The following is a 23,609-nucleotide window of genomic DNA, read 5'->3' as shown; positions in this document are numbered from 1 at the left end:
TCACTGCATGCCTGGGGGTCACTGTGTGTGTGTGTGTGCTGATCCTGCAGGACCCAGCACCCCGACCAGCCACCCCTGTCCAGTAGGCCAGGCCCTTGTGCCTCTGCCGCTCTGATGCTTGAGCTTCTGTGACCTGCGGATGGATGTGTCTTTTCCTGGAATGACTGGCCCAGAACCAGGGGCTGGACTCGTGGGGAGGGGTGCAGGGGGAGGCCTGATGTCTGAGGCCAGGTTGAAGACCCCAAAGACAGGGACAGTGATGTGGGGAAGCAGGAGCCCAGGAGAGGAGGTGGAGGAAGAGGCCTCCCACCCCTCATCCTGTAATAACAGTAAAATTGTATCCAGCACGTAACGTGCCTGAGCTGGTCTCAGACACTTTTTAATCATTTGACATGAGATGGGGTTCAGGATACCACACCCCAAAATATGGCACCTGGCATATTGAAACTGAAAGAGTTTGAGGAAACACCAGAAGCAGGAAGGTCACTCTGACCTCCGCACCTGCTTCCCTGAAAGAGGTCACAAAGCCCTCATGTGAGAGGTGCGCTCCTTATACCAGGAGGAAAGGAGCATCCTCATCTCTGAGAACAAAGGGATGCCACCCTGAATCCTAACAAACGAGGCTTGCTAAGTTTCCCCCAGTTTTTGACAGTTACCTCCTACTCCGTAACCTGTCACATTCCTCCACGACTGTCCACTCTTCATCAAACCTAGCAGAAAATACTTGGGTATAACTGTTTCTTTGGGTCTTCATTTCCTTATGAAGGCTCCCATGTCACATAAAACTCATTAGATAAACTTGTAAGCTTTTCTCCTCTTAATCTGTCTTTGTCAGTTTAATTTTCAGGCCCAGCCAAGGACCCTAGGAGAGTTAAGGAAAACTTTTTCCTCCCCTGCACATGTATTTAACCTGATATGTAATAACTTACTGTCCTTTTTTTTTCCCAGAGGGCCAAAGTAAGGCTCAGAGAGTTTAAATGACCCCTTAATCGTGGGTTTCCAGATAAAGTACACCCAGAGGTGGGAAACTTGGGGGGATGGCCCACACCAGGACTTTACGAGGCTGGGCTTGACTCTGCCAGGGTGTGGTGTGTGTATCTAAAAAGCCGAACCCTGGGTCATCTAAGTTTTCTCTTATGTTTTCTTCTAAAAGTTTCATAATTTTGGTTTTACATTTAGGTTTGTGATCTATTTTGAGTTAATTTTTGTGAAGGGTGTGTGAAAATTAATAAAAAGAAACCTCATTTAAGGGCTAGAAGGGGGAGCTCCCATGCGGTACCACTCAAGGTCAATTACAGGAAAGAGTCAATTAGACCCCAAGAGAAGTCTTCAACAGGAAAGAATCATTAATTACAGGAAGAAATGTACAGTGCATCCCAAACAGAAATCGACTTCCCCAGCAACTCAGCCAATGAGAAACCATCACTACCCTGAACTCTTGCTTTCCTCCAATGGACTTTAATTCAAAGCAGCCCCTCCCAATTTCCTCCTTTTTCTCTATAAAATAATGGTCCTCTCCCTTGTTTGCTGAATTTGCCTACTGTCTGCCATAGCATGCACATCCTGAATTACAATTCTTTGGCAACTCCAGAATATACTCATTGTTCTGGTAAAATAACTGGATGTTTTATTTTTAAGGTTGACAGGTATAAGGTCTGTCTGGAATCACTTTTTCGCCTGCCAATGTCCAGTTGTTCCAGCACCATTTGTTGAAAAGACTATGTTTTCTCCATTGTATTGCCTTTGCTCCTTTGTTAGAGATCAGTTGACTACATTTGTGTGGGTCTATTTCTGGACTCTATTCTGTTCCACTGATCTGTTTACTCTTTCACCAATACCACACTATCTTGATTACTATAGCTTTATAGTAAGTCTTAAAGTCAGGTAGCATCAGTCCTCCAACTTTGCTCTTCTCTTTCAGTATTGTGTTGGCTACTCTTGATGTTTTGTCTCTCCATATAAATTTGAGAATCAGTTTGTTGATATCCACAAAATCAATTAAGTTTTCAAAATAATCCCAGACTCATCAGTTTGGGGTCCTTGGCTTCTCTGGGCCTCTGATTCCATGTCTGCAAATTGCAGCCTGGCCATGACTCATTCGGGGCCCTTCGGGAAGGTCAGGGCTCTGTCTATCCAGGGCTTCCCTCTCTCACTGGGGCTGAACCCCTGGATGATCAGGTCAGGGACAGACCTGAGTTTGTGTCTTCTTCCAGCCTGATCTGCCTGTGGCTTTGGGCCATTTGTCTGAGCTTGAGTTTCCTCATTCAGGAAATGGGCTGAGTGTGAGGACTGGATCCATCCAACGAACTTGGTCCCCATCCCCAACAAACTCTACTACCCAGTACCAGCCTTGTGCTTCCTGGGGCAAATTGGTTTGCTCCATTTACTTGGTTACTTAACTCTTTCATGCCTCAGTGTTGTCATCTGTAAGATGGCAATGATAATACTACCTACCTAACAGGGCTTTGGGAAGGGGTGATTACATTTTTGTGAAGGCTTAGAACAGGAAGTGGCATACAGCATGTTCAAGAAATCTTAACCACTATGTCATCATCATCATCATCATCATGCATAAAATATTTATTGCACATGTCTCAGTTCACTATGCCCACATATGTTGAGCCCTTGATAAATGTGCTTTAGTTAAATACAAATGGCTCCTAAACACAGGAAAGCATGTTCTACCTGGCTCATGAAAAGAGAAACGTAAACTAGAACTACCCTGAGACCATTTCTCAACCCTCATTTTGGAAAATTCGAAAAAGCATAACAGTGGGAATGCAGATACACTAACACAGACTGGTGGGGTTGTCAACTTAAATGCAAATTTGCCTATTTTACCCTCAAAACGAGTTTATTCAGGAACAGCTAAAAGAATTACAACTCAGGATGCAAATACTATGGCAAACCATAGGTAAGTCCAGAAAACAAAGGAGGGGAGCTGCTTTTACAGAGAAAAAGGTTGTTCTAAAGGAAAGTCCTTTGGGGGCAAGTAACAGTTCAGGGCAGCAACGGCTTCTCATTGGCTGGGCTGCAGCATTTCTCCTCGGCTGGGCTGTTGCTCCATGGGGAGCGAAGTCTTCCTTCAGTAGTAAAGTACTTGTACTTCCTGTCATAGATGCAAGCCATACATCTTGTTTGGTGTAATTGATGATGTCTGCTAGGGTGTGAGAGCTCCCCATACAGGCCTGCTGGACTCCAATTTAGTTAAGATTTCTTTTACCAGTTTCCACAGGGTCTAAGATGCAACAGTGTCTATGGAAGGCAATTTCAAAATCTCTATCAAAATGACACATGCATGTGCCTTTGCCTCAGCAATTCTGCTTAAGGGGATTTATCTTACCAGTAGATTTATACAGGAGTAGAACTGCTGAAGGTCAAGGTTGTGCACTCAACACTGATTGCAGTGGCAAAGGTCTGAAAACAACTCAACGGTCCGGAAATCAGGAGACAGTTAAATAAATTAGGTCATAACTGTGTAACAGAATCCAAACAGCTGTTCAAAAACTCTCTTTGTGTAGCTTGTTTTGCTCCCTGAAACCTGATGCCAATCAATTGCAAGACAAATTGGTGGTTGAGAAAGGAGTTTGTTCTATTAGCCAGCAAAACTGGGAGATGGTGGACTCATATCCCAAAGACCATCTTAAGCAAACACAAAATCTTAAGGCAGTTATGTGGGGAGGAGGGAAGAACAGGAAGAGAGGGTCAGGCATCTCTGGCATTCATTCTCCAGACTTCTCATGTTCTGTTCTGCCCTCAGGGCCCGACATTATTTCCTCCCTTAATGAAGAGTTTCAGTCTCCTCATCCCTTTTGGTTCCTGAAAAATAACTCATTCTAATGTCATCAAAGTTTCATGTCAGATTTGAGAACCTGCTGAAACATGTTAAAACACATCCCTGTGGCCTTTGTACCTGGTTACATTATAGGTTAATTATCAGTAATATGTGATTAGCAGTTGTATTTGTACTGATATGAAAAGCTCTCCAAGATATACTGGCATGTAAAAAGAAATTAAGGCACAGAACAGTGTGTAAAGTGTGCTACCTTTTGTATAAAAAAGGGAGGAAAAGAGAATACGAGTATTTATGCAAACATAAAAGTCATATTTATTAAGATATATAATTATATATGGTAGTGAATCTATGTATTGTAACAATATATGTTATGTTATATAATTACATATATTACATTATATGTCATGGTGTATACAAAAATACGCATTATAGATTGTTACATTAAAAATATTTGAACATATTTATAGAAATATTATATTTATATTTTAAAATATACTCATTTATATTAGATATAATATATACAGAATATATACGATAGTATAGATATATAACATATTATGTATATAACATATATCAATGTACATAATATGACTATATAATGAATATATACAATGTATACAATGAGTATATATCTCAGGGATAGTCACACACATATGTACGTATGTGCATGTGTGTATAATATGCATATGTATATACACATATGTTTATATGTACCCACAGATGCATAAAAACACTGTGGAAGGACACAAAATAATTACAGTGGTTACCTGTGTGTATGTGGTTTATGGCATAAAAATTTGGTGGGTGGCACACATGCTGAGAGGAAGACTTTTCACTGCATGTTTTTTATTTGCTTGAAAAATTTTAAGCTATGTATTAAGTATTCAAAAAGCTAATTAGAGCATTTTACGGAGGAAAGCCCCCACAGCGCCCAGTTCCTCCGGCCCCGCCCCCTCCCCAGGCAGCCACGTCCTCGTGCGCCCTCCAGCGGAACTCGCCGGGAGCGGCCTGGATTTCGGGCCGCGCTCCGGCCACCCCGCAGAGCGCATGCGCAGAGCCGGCACGGCGCATGCGCTGCGGCTTTGGGCGCGAAGTCTAAGGCGGAGCTGGTTCTCTCAGGCCGGGACGTCGGGCCCGCGAGGTGAGCGCGCGCGGGAGTCAGGGCGGGCGTGTGTGCTGCGCGCGGACAGCCCGGGCCGCGACGTGGCTGGAGGGGACGCGCGGGCGGGGTCGAGCGCGCGGGCAGCCTGGGCTGGCCTCAGGGCGCGAGGAGCGGCGGCCGGCGGACGCGGTGAGGGCCCGTGAGGCGACGCCGCGGCGGGCGGCCCGGCTGCAGCGCCGCATGGGAGCCTCCGCGCTGAACGACGAGGCCCTGCTTCGGGGGGACGACGCGGCAGCCCGGGGGCGGCGAGGGTGGGGGCCCGGGCGGTCCCCGAGCTCGGCCGCGGGGCTGAGGAGCCGCGGGCGCTGAGCTGGGCGGAGCGCGGCCTCCCCTCAGAGGCGCGCCGCCCAGATCCTGCCGGCCGCCGCGCCCGGGGCCTCCCGCGCTTTTAGTCTTGGAGAGTATTTGCCGTGAGCTGCTTTGCTCAGCGCTCGGTAGCAGGACTTGCCCCTGTGCCCAGGAGGACCCTGGGCGGGGACCCGGAAGGCGCTGTCTGAGGAGACGGTGACACCACCTTGTCCCTTTCCGGGAAGCTTGCTGCCCTGTGTGTTTCCCACTTCCTACGACTCAGGGGCCGGCCCCTCGCCCAGTCGTTCAGTTCGCTAGCTCTGCTTCGGCGGCCCGGCGTGTGGCGGGTTCGGATCCGGGGCGCGGACATGGCGCCGCTCATCAGGCCACGCTGAGGCGGCGTCCCACGTGCCACAACCAGAAGGACCCGCAACTAACATACACAACTGTGTACCGGGGGGCTTTGGGGAGAAGAAGGAAAAAGAGGAGGATTGGCAACAGGTGTTAGCACAGGGCCACTCTTCCTCCCCCCCTCAAAAAAACCCATTCCTATGATTTTTGTATTAAATTACATAATGTGTCTTACTGTAAAGCATTTTTCTTAATTGTAGATTAAAAACGAGATTCTTCAGGGTGGTGTGCGTCGTGATTTTCAGCTCCCGCCTTTTTTAAACCTTGCAGCAGCACAGGAAAGAAGGTTTTCCTTCTTTTCCCTCATTTTTGCAAATGAGGAAAGCTAAATTCAGAGAGATGCTAATTGCCCAGGTTTTCACATCATTTAGTGGAGATGGCCAGTGTTTCAGAATACAGAAACTGTTTACTTCCCATATGTCAAATAAATGTTCAATAATGAATGTTTAAAGTGAAAGTGAAATTATATTTTTTTAAGGAACTTTTTGGTCAGTGGAGAAATCAGAAGTATGATTATGAACTATGAAGAAAATAATGAAAATAAAAGTGCTGACATTCCTAAATTTTGATATATAACCGAAAGTAACAGCTTTCAATAGTCAGGAAAGAATGAAAATAAATTATGCATTTGTTTCAGGAGGTTCCCAAAGCCCTCCAAACAAACCGGCAAACAAGTGAACAAACAAAAAAACTGATAAAACTCTAAAGAAACTGGGAGTAAGAACATAATAAAGATAAATGAAATTAATACATGAGAAAACAAAAATAATAGGAACTAGCCGCAGGTACTAGGGATGAGAGGGAGAAAATGGCAATAAAGAAAAAAAATAATAGGAATAATTTAAAAAGATAAACTAGTAATAAAGCAATATCATTGATAAGAAAGGATAAAGTTGCATACTTAGGCGATTTAGTGTTCTGAGAGTACTATGCTCAATCGTGTTAATATATTTGTTTCAAGCAAATGGATGATTTTTCTGGAAAAGTACTTTTAAAAAATTGGATTTAAAAAAAAGAAAACTTCGATAGACCAATGGCCATTGAAAATAACTTGAAGTCATTAAACAATTTGTTGACATTAGGGAAGCTTCTGCCCAAATGGTTTTAGTGGTATTGAGAGTTAGAAAATAAAGGTTGAATGAAAAAAATGTCAAGAAGAAAATAAAAAGGTGCCTAGATCCACTGAGGTAAGTGGTTAAAACTTGGATGATGAGGAATGTAGGATTAAGATAAGGCTGAGATCCAAGAGATAAAAATTTAAGGAAAGCACAGTTAAGAATTTATGAAAAAGAGAAAGGGACTGGTGCTCAGGTTGCCCTCTGAGGAGGCAGGGCCTTGAGCCTCCTTTCAGTGCCTGTGGCCTAGAGGGCCTAGAGGGCCTTGACCGTTCAAGGTCAAACTTTCCCTTTCTGGGCAGGGAGAAAGGATTGTGACTCCCTAAGCTTGCCTTGGACTTCGCTAGTCTAGGCAGGCAGGCAGGCTGGCAGGATTTCAGAGTCATTTCCACTACCACTTTCTCAGGATCCTTCCCTGGAGGCTGCAGACTTAGAAATTTAATTCAAAGGGGCATCTCCTGTCCCAAGAAGGAAGGGATAGCAAATTTAATAATTGGTAGTGCAGGGAAAGTTTTTAGAAAAAAATTATACTCTTCGCACACCCTACCCCAGACTAGATTCCAGTTAAAGAAAGTGGAATGTTTAAATATAATTGGATTATTTAGCTGGTCTCTGAATGGATAGTGATAATTTGAACTTTAAAATATTAAAATTCTACAAAGGCTAAAGAGAAGGTGTGGCATAGCTGGAATTTTTTTTTTTAAGCAAGTAGGATGAGGAATATTCTTTATATAGAGCCTTTGCCAAACAGCAACAGAAACACCCTGGTGGAAAAAGTGCAAAGGATAGGAACAATTTTAATAAATTGATAAAAATAATAAAATCTGAAAAAAATACTGAGCTTTATTATTAACTGAAGGAAATGCAAAATTAAAGAATAAGAAGATATTTTTCATCTGTCTAATTGGCAACAGATTTTATTTTTGAAGAAGATGATCAGCCCTGACCTAACTGCTGCCAATCCTCCTCCTCTTTTCTGAGGAAGACTGGCCCTGAGCTGACATCCGTGCCCATCTTCCTCTACTTTATACATGGGACGCCTACCACAGCATGGCTTGCCAAGCAGTGCCATGTCCACACCCGGGAACTGAACCGACGAACCCCAGGCCATTGAAGCAGAAGGTGCACACTTAACCGCTGCGCCACTTGGCTGGCCCCAGCAACAGATTTTTGAAGAATGATAGTGTTGTTGGCTGGCAGAATTAGTTACATAATTTGCAGGGCCTAGTGCAAAATGAAAACATGGGGTCCCTTGTTTAAAATATAGAAAATCTCAAGACAGCAACAACAGAGCATTCAACTAAGCTTGAGGCCTTTCTGAGCATGGGGCCCTATGTGACTGCACTGGTTGCATTCCCATGAAGCTGGCCCTATTGACTTGCAAGGTGAGTATCTAGTCTTATATATTGAGATTGGAAGAGGAAATTGGTGGAAGCCTTTGGGAGGAAAACTTGGCAGATAGTTTTAAGAACTTTTTAGTTCATACCCTTTGTCCAGGTAATTTTATTTTGAGAAATCTAGCCTTGAAGGGAAGTATCAGGGATGTGGAAAAATAGTTTCAGTGATGGTCATTGCATTATAATTTATAGTAATGAAACCCCAAAATGCTTTCAAACAGAAAAATGGTTAAATTATGTCATAGAAATAACAGATGTGTTTTAGTGGGGAGGAAAATAGCAAAGTCTCCCCCAAATGGCAATTTTGTTTGTGGTTTCGTAGAGTGAATACAGCTTTTGTAGAAGAAAGTTATTTTTTATTTTCCTGGTTATAGAAGAAATGGAAGTTCATTGTAGAACATAGCTTTGAGGGGGAAAGTGTAATCTCCCTGCTCATAGATAACCCCTGGTGTAGTATTTTGGTTTACTTTCCAGTGTTTTTTCCTTTGCTTCATATGGTTAAGCATGTATTCTAGGTACAGTTTGTTTCCTGCTTTTTTTCACTTAACATTATAACCTAGATGTTTCCCCACAACTATAACACAGCTAAACACTTTTTTAGTGAAATGTATTGTGTATACAGAAAAGGTCATAAACCACTAGTATAGAGCTCAGTTTTCACAAAAGGAACACACTGTCCATGTCTTAGGCTCCTAGATTAAGAAATAGAACATTACCAGCTTTTCAGGAGCCCCTTATGCTGTCCCCCCACAGTCATTATCACTGTTCCCCCTGCCCCCGTCCCAACAGTAACCACTATTCTGGCTAACACCTTAGATTTGTTTTGCCTGTTTTTGACCTTTATATAAATTGAATCATATAATGTGGACTTTTTTTTGAGCCTGGTTTCTTTCACTCAACAGCAAGATACATCCATATTCTCACTTTTGTTTAGAGTTCCAGTGTATGAATATACCATTCTATGGTGGCTCTGTCTCCTCTCGAAGACTTACTATTGTCTGATTTTTTCATTTTGACCATTCTGGGGAGTGTGTAGTGATACTCATCGTGGTTTTAGTTCAGATTTCTCTGATAACTAATGAAGTTGAGTCCCGTTTTATACGTTTATTGGTCACTTAGCTTTCTCATTTTGTGCAATACCTGCTCAAATCTTTTAACCTTTTTGCTGTTGTTTTGTCTGCCTTTTTCTTTCTGGTTTGTGTGAGTTCTTTATATATTTTGCATATGAATCCAGTCTTTTGTAGGATATATAGGTATTGTAAAGATCTTTCCTCATTCTGTATAATACACAGTAATTTTAACTCATTTATTTATTTATTTTAAAAATATTTTATTTTTCCTTTTTCTCCCCAAAGCCCCCTCATACATAGTTTTGTATTTTTAGTTGAGCGTCCATCCAGTTGTGGCATGTAGGATGCCTCCTCAGCATGGCTTGATAAGCGGTGCCATGTCCGTGCCCAGGATCCAAACTGGAGAAACCCTGGGCTGCCAAAGTGGAGTGTGCGAACTTAACCGCTCAGCCATGAGGCCGGCCTCTTAGCTCATTTCTTTTTTGAAAGGAAATTCTTTCTTCTGTAGTTCATCAAATTAGTTCAGTTCATTGTGGCTTGGAGTTCAAGTCTCTTTTTCCTTCAATGCCATTTCTGAAATACTTGTACCCTGTGCCTGTGGACTTTCCAGACCTGGGAATGGGAGTGAGGGAGCATCACGTCTGTAGATGTGTAGATTTCTGTGATCGTGTATTGAGTGATTTGTGTGAAATGAGCTAACTCCGTTTGCCTCAAATCACCTCCACCCCACTGTCCAGTCCTAACTGTACAGGCCATTTGTTAAGTCTCTGTGTAATTTCTGCAGGTCGTGAGGTTTCTGTATCCTTTCTTCACCTGATACAACTTTGCCCACCGTCTTGTACAACAGTGTATTCTGGAGCAACCTGCCTAGTAAAGGATCTCCATCCTGCAAAGGGCCAAGCTCTAAAGATGCTGCCGATGACAGAGGTTTTGGATATCTTGAGGAATCCCCAGCTCTTTCATCTACATGATCAAGAAGAGAATCCAGAAACCATCCCCATAAGGAACCCAGGGGTTCTGAAAGTTTCTCACGAAAAGTTTAGGCATTTTCAGTACCTGTCAATGACCGGACCTCACCAAGCTGTGAACCAAATCCAGGAGCTCTGCTGGCAATGGCTGCAGCCAGAGACCCACACCAAGGAGGAGATGATGGAGCAACTGGTGCTGGAGCAGTTTCTGAACACCCTGCCAGAGGAGGTTCAGACATGGGTGAGGTCGAAACAGCCCAAGAACAGCAAGGAGGCAGGAACTCTGGTGGCCAACTTGATCCAAGCGTATGAGGAGAAAGGTGAGAGAGGAAGGAAGCAACTGGTTGTTTGAACATCTGCTGTAGGCCTGGTGTGTAATAGGAGCTGAATAAAGCTTTGTCAAATGAATGAAAGAATTAATTTTATAATCCAGTCTAATCTGCCTCCTGTAGATGAAGGAAATTTTGGGTTTGGCTTTTGCTTTTAATATTTATTATTTCTCTGAGAGTACGCTTTCTCTCCAGCTTTGTTCCTCTCCCCCCACATTTCTTATCCGGCCTAAATTTTAGTATCAACACAAGTCAATGCACACAGCAAAACGAAAAAGAGGGCATAAAATGCGGGAGATAACAAGGTCTGGAAGTTTAACCTCTGCCAAAATTTGGCTGGTTTCTTGGGAACTCAAGTTACTAGATTGGAACTAAGGACATTTCAGTAATGAGAGAAAGCCATTTACTCCTTATAGTTCCTTGAATAAAAATGATTACAAACTAAAAACAAAGTATTGTTTGGGTATATATATACAAAGAGAGAGAGAGAGAAAGAAAAAGGCAAGGGAACAATAAATATGAATCCAAGACCATAGTTATTTCTGGAGAGAAGGCTAGAGTGTGGACAGGAAAAGGCATATGGGTAGATGTAAGTTATTGGAAATGTTCTAGTTTTGGGGTTGGGTAGTGAATTCACAGGCCTTGATTATACTTAAAAATATAAATGAATAAATTTAAAATAAATGTGAGGGTCGTGCATGGCTCAGTGCTGATATCATATCCTGAATTAAAGATTATGATTAATCCAGTTCTGTGCACCTGAATTCCTTAAAAAGACTTTTGAAGATGCTAATGAATATGTTGAGCATTTGCAATGTACTATATTCTAGGTTTTATAGTATTAATGTTTTATACATATTAATTTATTTACTTCTCTTAATAGCTCTTGAAGTAGGTATTACTTCTTGATCTGTAGATGAGAAGACAGAGGCACAAAGAGGTTGAGTACCTTGCCCATGGCTCCACGATTAGTAATGGCCATAGCCAGGATTCAGACCTGGGTGGCTGGTTCCAGCATTAATCATGGTGTTACACTGCCTCAGGTGGACATAGGGGATATTGTCCCAGGGTAAAGACTTGGCCAAAGGCACAGAGCTATTGACAGAGCTGTAGTTGGCGGCAAAGGAAAGAGAGCTCCCTAGGATAGAAAGAAACAACAGATTAATGAAAGGTGCACTTGGGAAGAGACTACAGGCAAGGGTGGCCTTCAAGATTCAGGTTTCTGTGGGGAATGTGGTGGCTGTCTTCTAGGTCAGTGAGTGAAAAAGATATAGGAAAAGCTTAATAATAAGAGCTGCCTTTTTTTTTTTTTAAATGCCTACTGTATGCTTTACACATGTAATGTTTAATCCTTACAAGAGCCCTTTGAAGTATAGGTATTATTATTTCCTTTTTACTGTTGAGAAACTGAGGTTCCTTGGTGATTGAGTGGATGGTGATGCTGGGAACCACTGATACAGAGAGAACATCCACTTTATTTGGAAGGCAGGGGGGAGCCACTGGGATTTAGAGCTGGAAATGACCAGAGCTCTTTTTTGGAACTTACTATATTGAGCTGAAAAAAGATTTTTATGGTCTTTCTCTTATCACAGAAAGTCTCAGACTGCTGCTACCTCCCGTGGCAGGATGGGGTGGCATGGGAGTGACAGGCCACTCTCTGTGTCTGTAGGTGCTGCCAGACTGGACTCAATTCCATCCATGACATTCCTTTCTCTCTTCTAGGTTTTCTCGCTCAGGACTCTGTCCTTGCAGAAAAGAACACCGAAGAAGACCAAAAGGACACAAAGATGTTTGACAGTCTGCCATCTGCTGGATCTCCTGTGAGTCAGGCTTTCTTCTGACTTGGTTATCCAGTATGGGCATCTCATCTCACCTTCCTGATTTCCAGACCGTCTCTATTTAATTAAACCAAACCCTCATTTTCTTTAACTCTTTCTATAAGTATCACCTGACTGAGCCTTTCCCTGGCTATTTCATCTAAAATTTTCTTCTGACTTTTTTATCTCCCTTCTTTGCTTTATTTTTCTCTATTGCAGTTATCACTATCCCACATACTATTTCTTTAACATGTTTCCTCTTTTCCTATCTCTTGAATGAATTGTTTTTTAAAATTTGTTTAGTATTCCATTTTATCTCCCCTTTTGGCTTATTCAAAACAACCCTCATTTGCACTGTTACTGTGCTTGTTTATATATGAAATGAATGGCAGCTAATATAAGGACATGAAACTGTTGTGAGATTTTCTTTTTTTCAAGAATGTGCTCCTTAATGTTCTTGTTAAATCGCATTTTGAAACGTTAAAGACAATTGATGAAATTAATATGCTGCACTTCCTTTAGAACCAGAATAAAATTCATGGGGGGTGGCGATTAGGAAAAAAATTGTCTTAAAAGGTTCCTTAAGAGGGAGATAAGGAAAAAAGGTTGAGAAACACTGTTCTAGAAGATCTGCTCCTGAGAGTAGCCCTCTGTCCTTGCAGTGTCCATGTCAAGAATCCCAAGTGGAGATGCCCACAGGAGCTGCTGAGGTAATATAAATAAGGAATTTATAAATGGTTGGATTGTGACAAATGGGAGTGCCTGCCCCATTTAAGGGGCAGCTTTGACTCAGCTTCAGCTGATGGTACCATGTGAGAATGTGGGCCTGGGTCCCCTGATCGTCCAGTTTTTTAAAGAGAAACCAAAGTTCCAGTTAATAATGTTGAATCTACAAATTTTTTGGTGTTGGCAGCTAATATGAATTTTAAAAAAGAATAAAAAACTCATGTGAGCCAAACAAACCCCTCTGTAGGACCTGGGCAGCCGGTAGGTGACTTCTAGTTTAAATGAAATGTTCATTGGTCTGCATAATGTTTCCTGAAAACACAGAAGATATATATTAATAAAATGGGTATCATAGTATTATATAGTCTTCTAATATCTGCTTTTTAAGTTCAACCTCAGGTTACCAAGATTGGTGCATGTAACTATAGTTAATTAGTTTGTATTGCTGGAATATTATTCCATTGTATGACTGTACTGTGATATATTTGTTTCTTCTACTATAAATGGACTTTGGGTTGTTTCCAGGTTTTGGATGTGACAAACAGCACTGTTATGAACATGTATGTCTCCAAGTACACACAAGCAAATATTCCTATGAATACAATTTCTGGGTCCAAAGTGGTTTACTGATTTACATTTCCCTTAGCATCTTATAAGAGATCCTGTGGGTCCACATTCTAGATAACATTTGGTATTGGCAGTCTTCTTAATTTTTGTCAGTTGAATGGGTATAAAATGGTACTCTGTCATTTTTATTTGCATTTCCTTGTTTATTAATAATAATAAATATCTCTTCATATTTATGAGCTCTTTGCATTTTATGGATAAGTCACAATCACCTACCCACACTCACTTGTAAGAAAGAACCAGAGCCAGGACTTAAACCCAACTCGCTCTGATTCTAGACGCTGAGGTATACTGCTCAGCTTTTAATTATGGGCATTCATTCTTTCTTTATAAAGTGGCTGAAAAAGATCTTTTTCCTCCAATCCAACTCTGTAGCCATTAGCAGCAGGAACTGTCTCAGAAATGTTCCCCCTTCTCAGACTACAAGACAAAGAAAGGTACATTGCCAGGTCCCTGTAGCCTCCGGGTTAGAACACGTGGATTAGAAGCTTTCTGCTGGTCTGAATGTCAACTTCCGTGGTCAGCCCTCTCATCTGGCTCCTTCCCCGCTCCCTGGGATGACTTCTGGATTTCAATCATTTGGGAGTTTTCTGGTGTTTTAGGAGTTGGTGACTTTCGAGGATGTGGTTGTGGACTTCAGCCCAGAAGAATTAAGCTGCCTTACTGCTGCTCAGAGGAACCTCTATCGGGAGGTGATGCTGGAGAATTACAGGAACCTGGTCTCCCTGGGTAAGTCTGCCTTCTCCATGGAACTCAGTTTCTGCCCTCTGGGGAGGTGGTTCTCAACACTTTTCTGTCTTCCCATCAGTAACAATGGTTCACCATGTTGATGAGTCTCAACGCAAATCAGAGACAATATTTTAGTATCACACTCACTGTTAACTTGTAATATAGCTAACATTTATTGAGCAGTTAATATGTGTCAGGCACTAGTCTAAGCCCTTTACATATCTTAACACCTTTAGTCTTTTTTTTTAAAGATTGGCACATGAGCTAACATCTGTTGCCAATCTTTTTTCCTTCTTTTTCTTCCCAAAACCCCTAGTACATAGTTGTGTATTCTAGTTGTGAGTGCCTCTGGTTGTGCTATGTGGGACGCCGCCTCAACATGGCCTGATGAGTGGTGCCATGTCCATGCCCAGGATCCGAACCAGTGAAACCCTGGGCTGCCGAAGTGGAGGGCGCGAACTTAATCTCTCGGCCACGGGGCCAGCACCTCCTTTAGTCTTTATACTGGTTCTATGACAGGGAGGTATATTTGTTGTTGTTGTTACTATTGCCATTTTACAGGTGAGCAAACTGAGTCATGGAAAAGTTCAATTACTTGTCTAAAGTCACACAGGTACAAAGTGGCAGAGCTTGGATTTGACCTCAAGCGGTTTGACTCCAGAATCTGCCCCCTTCAGCTCTGCTGTGCTGTCCAACAGGGGTTTGCTTCATCAGGTCTTGGTACAATAGGTGTTTCTTGCAATGATGTTTTTTGAATGGCTGAAGGAATTGCTGACAATTCCAGGAGCTTGAAAGTCTTCTACTGGCCTTGAGGTTTGAGAGTCAGATTGTCCGTCTCTCTTCAAAATCCAGAGTTGTTTACCTCTCCCCACAAGCTAAATGTTTTTGTTGTCAGTGTCAGGATCCTCTTTTCAGTGGCTTTTCTGGGGCCTGAGGTCTCATGAAAAACACAATCGCAACCAAACACTATTCCCACCATAAGCTGGTGCTCTTTTATCCCTGTGAATTCAGAGACCTGCATGGGGAAATGGAGCGCTTTACTTCAAACCTGGCACAGGGGTGTGTAATTTGAACTATGACTTTTATTGCTCACAAAGAAATGTCTTTTTCAACGTATTCTACACTCTTCTCTCGGTTACCACATTTTATGACTTAAAATAGAAGTGAGAGTATGGAGAGAGGGAATAAATCAGTTTTATCTTTTCAGCCCTCGTGCAATGACCTGGAAGCGTGTCCGTTTTCTTGTGAGCCCTTGGCTTCTTACAACACTGAAGGTTTTGGGTTAATAAAGATCTTACATGTCACCTAGGACGTTGTCTTTGCAAGTGTGGAATGAGTATAGTGCGTTCTATAGATTATTTTAGGTGGTACGTGGACAGCATGAAATAATCCTTCAATCACTTGGTGAGAAAGCAACTCCTTCTAATTTTCTTCCAAACTTTCTGATTACATCAGGTAGAGAATATCACTTGGGTGATAGCATGTCTCTGCATCTTGTTGATTATTCATTTTAGCAAAGAGAGATCAGACTTCAGGCTCTGAGCCTTAGATAGTCAACTGAAGATAGCTAGTGCTCAATAACCTTAGTTGCTGTTGTATCTATTGCTATGTTACCTTCAGGTTTTTTTTTTAATGACAGTAGTTTCTATTACAGGGTTGATATAAAGGTTCCATTTAAGTTAAGTGCATTTAAGTTAAAAAGAGAGGTGATCTAGAGAAAAATCTTAAATAAATACTAAATACTACTATAAAGGGCACATACATAGGGCTAAAATGTGAGAGTCATTCATTAGTCAGTGAACTCACAATGTGCTAGGTACTGTTATAGGCTTGGGGTTACAAAATGGATGAGAATTCCTGTTCTCATGGATGTTACATTCTAGTAGGGTGAGAGAGACAATAAACAAGTAAGTAATAAGGTAATATCTTAGTCGATTTGGGCTGCTATAATAGAATACCACAGGCTGGCTGGCTTCTAAACAACAGAAATTTATTTCTCACAATTATGGAGGTTGGAAGTCCAAGACCACAGTGCCAGAACTGTTGGGTGAGGGTCCTCTTCTGGGTCGCAGACTTCTAGTGTCCTCATGTGTTGGAAGGGGCTAGGGTACTCTGTGGGATCTGTTTTCTAAGAGCACTGATCCCATTCGTGAGGGCTCCCCGCTCATGACCTAAGCACCTCCCAAAGGCCACATTCCCTAATACTATCACATTAGGCACTAGGATTTCAACATGCATTTTGGGGGGATACAAACATTCAGACCATAGCAGGTGGTATGCAAATGAGTGAAGTTTGGGAAACATTGAACTAAGGGAAGGGGAGAAGAAGCATTTTAAGACCAGGGAACGAAGGTTATCACAGGAGGAAAAGAACCATATGTTCAGTTTTTGAGCACCTACATCGCCAGAATGCCCATGCTGAAGTAGAGAGCCTGGCACACGGCCCTCAAGTACCCTCTTCAGTTTTTACTCTAGAGCAGAGTTTTCCAACCACAGCACTTTTGACATTTGGACCGGATCATTCTTTGCTGTGGGAGGCTGAACTGTGCATTGCAGGATGTTTAGCAGCATTCCTGGCCTCTACGTACTGGACACCAGTAGCACTCCCTTCTCCCCTTGCAGTTGTAACAATCAAAAATGTCTCCCAACGTTGCCAAATGTCTCCTGGGGGAAAAATCGTTGGAAACAACCTTCATTTTTCTTCTGTGTGAATTTGCATCTTCCTTATTATCTCAGAGTCTTTAGAGCCCAGCCTGGGAGTTGCTGTGGGTGCAGGACAAAACCCCCAGGTTATGAGTCTCCTTCTTCAACAGGGTACCAGTTCCCTAAACCCGACCTTATCTCACGGCTGGAAGAGGAAGAGTCACGTGTGATGGAGGAAGACAGCAACACAATATGTCAAGGTGGGTAGTGAGGGGGAGGCCCATGGAGACTGGAATCATGGAAAGACAACCGCAGTCACTTGGGGTGGGGCCGGGAGCTGCTAGTCAGGGAGCTTCCTCAGAGCCCACTCAGGTCAGGGAGAAGGCCAGTAGGTGGTCTCTCCTCAGGGCCTCACATGGCTTCCCCACCTCGTGTGCTCAGCACTTCCCTTCATCTCCTCTCCGAAGCTTATCTCTTCCTGCAATGTGAGTCCTCTCCTGCCCAGGTGCACGAAGGCCGGGTTCCCTCTTCTCCAGTGTTCCAGACCTTCCATTCATTTGTGCCTTTCCCTTCATAGTTAGAAATCGTAGGTCTTTCCTCTTTAACTGAGACAAGCAAAAAACCTTTGGTGTGATACCCTGTCTCTTTCCAGCTGCCTCCCCCTTTCCCTCATGTCAGCTCCTCAGACTTTTTGATACCCAAAAGGTTCCTTCCCTTTCCCTCCTTAACCCCTGAAATCTGGTTTCCATCTCCCTACCTCTGCCAACACACACACACACAGTTCTACAACTTCCCCCAAAGCTCCTACATCCTTAGGGCTCAAGAACAGAACCTTCTAGACTTTCTCTTCTGCAAACTCTATGGCTACAATATTATAATATTTACCATCTCTATGAAATCTCTTTCTTTGAATTATGTCACTGTGTATGTCAGTCAGTATCATCATTGTCCTTCAATTAGAGTTAACAGAAAATCACTTCCAAACTAAGCCATAGAGGGATTATTAGTTTACAGCACTGGTCAACTGGGCTTTGAGGGTGGTTGGATTTAAGGGCTCAGTGATGTCATCAAAGACCTAGTTTCATTTTCTCTTTTCACTCTGCCAACAAATCCTAGATGTGCTTTCTTGTTCCTGTCCAAAGAGAGAATGGGAGAGCAGGTGTATCAAAGAAGCATTCTCAAGAACGAGGAAGCTCTTTCCCAGAAGCCCTTGACACAACTCTTCTCACTTTTCATTGTTCCATTTTGGGTCACATCTCATTGCTGAACCTGTAGCTGTGCTCACTCTAGTGCTAGTTAACACTGTCCTCCCTGCCTTTTCCTGGGTGGGTGAAGTGAATGCTCAAACAAAATTCAGGGACCTACCAAGAGGACTCCTCTCCCTGTCTCTGTTTCTTTCATTGTCTTCTCTTCTGTACTGTAGTTTGTTCATTCATTCTTTCATTTGGTCAGTCATTCCACAGATATTTATTGAACTTCTGTGGTAGGCCAGCTACTGTCGTAAGTTCTGTGGATTCAGTAATGAACAAGACAGACAAAATCCCTCCCTTTGTGGAGTTTGCATTCTAATGGGGATGGTAAGTGATAAACAAACAAATGGTAGAATCTGTATAAAGCAGACAAAGTGGCATATAGGAGACTGCTTAAAAGGGGATACTCAGGGGGCCAGCCCTGGGGCCGAGTAGTTAAGTTCACATGCTCCGCTTCAGTGGCCCAGGGTTTCGCTGGCTCGGATCCTGGGTGCGGACATGGCACCGCTCATCAAGCCTGCTGAGGCGATGTCCCACATGCCACAACTAGAAGAACCCACAACTAGAATATACAACTCTGTACTGGGGGGATTTGGGGAAGAAAAAGCAGAAAAAAAAAGAAGAAGATTGGCAACAGTTGTTAGCTCAGGTGCCAATCTTTAAAAAAAAAAAAAAGGTAGGCAAGGCCTCACTGAGGAAGATTTGAATGAAACTAAAGGGGGAACCACGTAAAAAACCTTGAGGAGGAGTGTTGTAGGCAGGGGGAACAGCAAATACAAAGGCCTCAAGTTTGGAATGAGCTTGGATGTTCGAGAAACAGGAAGAAGGGCAGTGTGGCCTGAGTGAAGTGCACTCAGGGTAGGAGATGAGGTCACGGAGACAGATACAGGCCAGCCCATGAAGGGATATGTTAAGGAATATGGATGTCATTCCAAGTGAGATGTGAAAAAGATATTGGAAGGTTTTTAGCCAAGAATGAGTTCGTGTAATTGACCACTAGTCACATGTGGTTACTTAAATTTACACTAATTAAAATTACATACAATTTAAAGTTTAGTTTCTCAGTCACACTAGACACATTTCAAGTGTTCGTGAGCTGCCTGTGTCTAGTGACTACTGTATCACACAGAAAAAATATAGACCATTTACATCATAGCAGGGAGTTCTATTGGGCAGCACTGTTCTGTGGAAAATGAGCTTTAGGCAGACCATCAGAGAAACCGGTTGGGAGCCTGTTGGAGTTCAGTAGGCTAAAGCTGACGGAGGCTGGTGCTGTGATTGCAGAGTGCTCAGGTTTGAGGTATTCTCTGAAAGGAGAACTGGCAGAACCTACTGAGACATCAGAAGTAAGGCAGGGCGAGGAAAGCAGAGGAGCCAGGAAGGACTGGGCTGTCTCATAGTCTTCCATGCTTGAGTCTTCAAAGATAATTTCCTAAGAGATCTAATCCATCATGATGGGTCCACTTCTCTCTCTTCTCCTGTTGACTGCCTAAGCTATATTCTGGTTCTGCTGTTTCTCCTGGACTCTGCTCACCTCTTCCCAGCATCTGCCAGGATGCGACCACTGTGTTCATCATTGTCTCTTCCAAGCCACAATCTTATACTTGATTTTCTTGGCTTCAGTTTCTTTCCCACTCAGGGAGTTGCCTTTATAAAGCACGGACTTGACCAGCTTCTTACCACTCTCAAAAGAAAATCCAAACTTTTAGCAAGACATTTAAATCCCTCCTAGGCTGACCTGAAATTCATATTCCAGCCTCATCTCTCACAGATATTCCAAGTAAAACCCTGTGTTTCTGGCTCCCCAGGCCTGGATACTCACAGTTCAGTATCTTTGCTCAGGATGTTTTATAAGCTTGCCACCCCCTTCACCGCTTACTTAGTCCAAATGCCATCCTCTCTGCTAAACTTTCCTGTTCCTCAGTGGAATCAATCCCCTCGTCTCTTCTCCTGTAGTCATTTATAGTCAGATTAGCGTCTTTTTTACACTTCTCATGACAATCTGGTTGGGTAATGCCTTGCACAAAGTAGGCATTTAATAAATGTTGAATTGAAGGGAATTAGTTGGTTGGCAGTGTAGACAAGCGATTGGAAGCCAAGAAGAGAGTTAGAATTTTTTTGCTTTATTCTGAGTGAGACGTTGACCTGTTGACTCCAGTGTTTCCTCAGTGGTCTTTCTGAACTATGATAATAGGCATTCTTAAAAAAAAAAACACAAAATGTGTTCCATGGTGAGATCAGTTTGAGAAACGCTACATTCTGTACCTTCCCTCTTTGGGATTCAAGATGCCAGTGAAGGTTCTGAAGACTCCTACAGGAGTGAAACCTGCTTGACTTGTATTGTACAAGATTTCCCAAATTGATTTGACAATGGAATCCCTTTATGGCCCCAGCTATTTGTTTTTTAGAACACTAGTGATCTACTAAACATGGTCTGGAAAATGCTGACAGATCCCAGTCCCAGCTCTTTCTCTGGTTTCCTCATTCTCTTGTCTGTGTCTTTGGCATCTTTGTCAACCTTCAGTCCTCCTGGGTGGTCTCTTTTCTGCCTCTTCCTCAACCTTCCTTGCTTACTCTCCTTTCCATCCTTTTCCAATTCTCTCCTTAGGTTCCCAGAAAATGGTCAAACCTCCATAGATCTGTCCTGTTATCTTTGGTCTCTTTATTCTGTTTCTCCTATAATGATGTGTCTCTCTGAGTAGAAAGAATAGAGGAACTTTTACATTTCTTTTAGATTGGGAGAAAAAACTGGAAACCAAAGATGTAACTCCAGAGCAAAGCCTGCCCGTACAAAAGTCATCCTTGGGGGCAGGAACGGAGGGTTTGGAGGTAGGTAACTTCTGGCCTGTCTATGTAGGAGAGTCTTCTCCTGATGATCCATCAGAATCACACCAGGTCAACCAGGAGAAATTTTTGAGTCCTTTAACAGTGAGTGACCCCAAGACCCTCACTCAGGAAAGAAGCCATGGCAGTGATGAATTTGAGAGAAGTTCAAATCCTACTAAACAGTCAGAGGCTCCTCTAGGAAAGGATCCCCAGGAATGTGCTACTCCTAGAATTTACACCAGTTCCCAGCCAGTGGACAATAAGCCTTTCCTCCAAGACAACAAATACCACAGATGTGAATTTTGTGAAAGAACCTTTAGTACCAAAACAGCCCGTGAGATACATGAGCGGATCCATACTGGGAAGAAACCGTTTGAATGTAAACAGTGTGGAGAAGCCTTCTACCTCATACCACACCTCACCAGACACCAGAGGACTCATCCTAGTGAGAAGCCCTCTGGATGCAATGAAGGTGGAAAGTCTTTCATTCAGCGTGCAAATATCTGTGGCCGTGTAAGAATTCATAGGCAGGAGGAGTACTATGAATGTTTTCAGTGTGGCAAAGCCTTTCTCCAGCATGTGCATCTTTTTCAACATGTCAAAGCCCATGAGGCAGCAAAAGCCCTTCCACCTGAGTTGCCCCACAACAAGACATATTTAATTCGCTATCAGCGGAAACATGACTATGTTGGAGAAAGAGCCTGTCAGTGTTGTGACTGTGGCAAAGCCTTCAGTCAGAGTTCACATCTCATTCAACACTATCGAATTCATGCTCAAGAGAGGCCTTACCAGTGTCAGCTGTGTGGGAAGTGTTTCAGCCTACCTTCATACCTCACTCAACATTATCAACTCCATTCTCAAGAGAAACCTGTCGAGCGCAATTACTACTGAAAAACCTCCAGTAAGAGAACATTCTCAACATATTTGGCTTCATCCTGGAGAGAGACCCTCTGAGAGCTATGAATATGAGAAAGCCATCCACCAGCCCTCACACCTCATTAACGACTTGAAAATTCATCATAGTGTGGTCAAAAACAGTGAATAGTTGCAAGAGTGTAGAACAGTTTTTTGCAAAGGGAGATTCAACACGCGTCAGCAGTCACACAGGCCAAAAAGCCTTACAAAGAGTATTTTTGTTGCATAGGAAAGAAGCTGATAGATTTTTCTCTCCTTTGGTGGTATTTGCAGAATGGAGAACCTTGATTTTGACATCCCGACAACACACCTGTAACTGGCTGTTGGGCTCCAGAGTGGCAATCTATTGCCTGGGTTTTTATGGAAATGTTTACATGAAATATTTTCACCACAAGAGATGTATCAGCACAGGGCATGGTAAAAAGATTTTCCAGGTGTGCCTATATCGATTCATCCACAAAGCTGATATAATTGGTAATATATTTACATCGTACCTCATAGTTTACAAAACATTGCCATGTATGTTCTCTTATTTGATCCTTAAGGAATGCTGCAGTGTACTAGTGAGGCTATTTATTCCGTTTTTACAGAGAAGGCAAATTTGAAACTCTAAGTTGTCAGTTGATTTATCTAAGGTTGTAAGTGATGGAGCAGGAACTGAACCCACTTTTTTAAATTCCTGCCATGCCATATGCTCACTGAAGAAAAGCTACAGCCCTATACCTACTGCAGCCATCTTCCTCGTTAGTAATCCTGGCAGTGTTTCATGTTAAGTCAGATGAGGACACTTGTAGTATCAGGGGTTCAGAAAGCTTTCTTAAAGAGCGTGAAGTTCTGATAGGCATTTCTCTTGCGATTTAAGATTAGATGGTGACTTTTTGAGACACTAATTCAGGGAAGTATGTTTTTGCTAAACACTTTCTTGTAATTGTTCTTGTAGATTGTAAAGCCATTACTGATCGAGTAGAGGAGTATTTTTTGTAGTTGTTTGAGGGGTTGGGGTTTCTTATTTTCCTTTTTCCCTCCTTTTAAAAAACCCCGTTTGAAAGCAGTATTTCTGCTTTCTTAGGTTCTGGCCTCATCAGCACAGCAAACTTTACCCCAAATCCTAATCTGTGCTGAGCATATTTCACTTTTTTTGGTGGGGGTGGTGAGGAAGATTGCTCTGAGCTAACATCTGTAGCCAGTCTTCCTCTTTTTGTTTGAGGAAGATTGTCGCTGAGCTAACATTTGTGCCTATCTTCCTCTGTTTTGTGTGTGGGACGGCGCTACAGCATGGCTTGATGAACAATGTGTAGGTCTTCGCCTGGGCTCCGAACTCGCGAACCCTGGGCTGCAAAAGCAGAGTTCCCGAACTTAACCACTGTGCCACCAGGCTGGCTCCCATACTTTACTTTTTAAAGGGATCAGCCCTGAATTGCACTATAACTCTCTTTCATACCATATTGCTATAATGCTAAAAGTTTTCCATCACTGACTTGAATGGTGGTCAAATACAAAGACGTGGTAACAGGTTGGACCTGGAGTCTCAGAACCTGAT

General features: G+C 42.7%; 1 protein-coding gene across 1 annotated transcript; it reads left to right on the top strand.

The window, feature by feature from the left end:
* Positions 1-4,875: 4,875 nt before the first annotated feature.
* ZIM2 (zinc finger imprinted 2) lies at positions 4,876-22,167 on the top strand. Its single transcript, XM_008528666.2, has 7 exons — positions 4,876-4,937; positions 10,024-10,527; positions 12,259-12,356; positions 13,016-13,063; positions 14,309-14,435; positions 17,249-17,338; positions 21,063-22,167. Exons 2-7 carry the CDS (start codon positions 10,149-10,151, stop codon positions 22,043-22,045), a joined length of 1,725 nt encoding a protein of 574 aa, XP_008526888.1. The 5' UTR covers positions 4,876-4,937; positions 10,024-10,148; the 3' UTR covers positions 22,046-22,167.
* Positions 22,168-23,609: the final 1,442 nt, after the last annotated feature.

Source organism: Equus przewalskii, chromosome 9 (assembly GCF_037783145.1).
Source record: "Equus przewalskii isolate Varuska chromosome 9, EquPr2, whole genome shotgun sequence".
Taxonomy (NCBI): domain Eukaryota; kingdom Metazoa; phylum Chordata; class Mammalia; order Perissodactyla; family Equidae; genus Equus; species Equus przewalskii.
This window is presented reverse-complemented; position numbering and strand designations above follow the sequence as displayed.

Bases quoted from the DNA above. Each gene is read 5' to 3' on its own strand.
- ZIM2 (XM_008528666.2), top strand. From the start codon at position 10,149: ATGCTGCCGATGACAGAGGTTTTGGATATCTTGAGGAATCCCCAGCTC. The intron at 14,436-17,248 runs GTAAGTCTGCCT...CTTCTTCAACAG, and splicing joins CAGGAACCTGGTCTCCCTGG to GGTACCAGTTCCCTAAACCC. The intron at 17,339-21,062 runs GTGGGTAGTGAG...CATTTCTTTTAG, and splicing joins CAGCAACACAATATGTCAAG to ATTGGGAGAAAAAACTGGAA.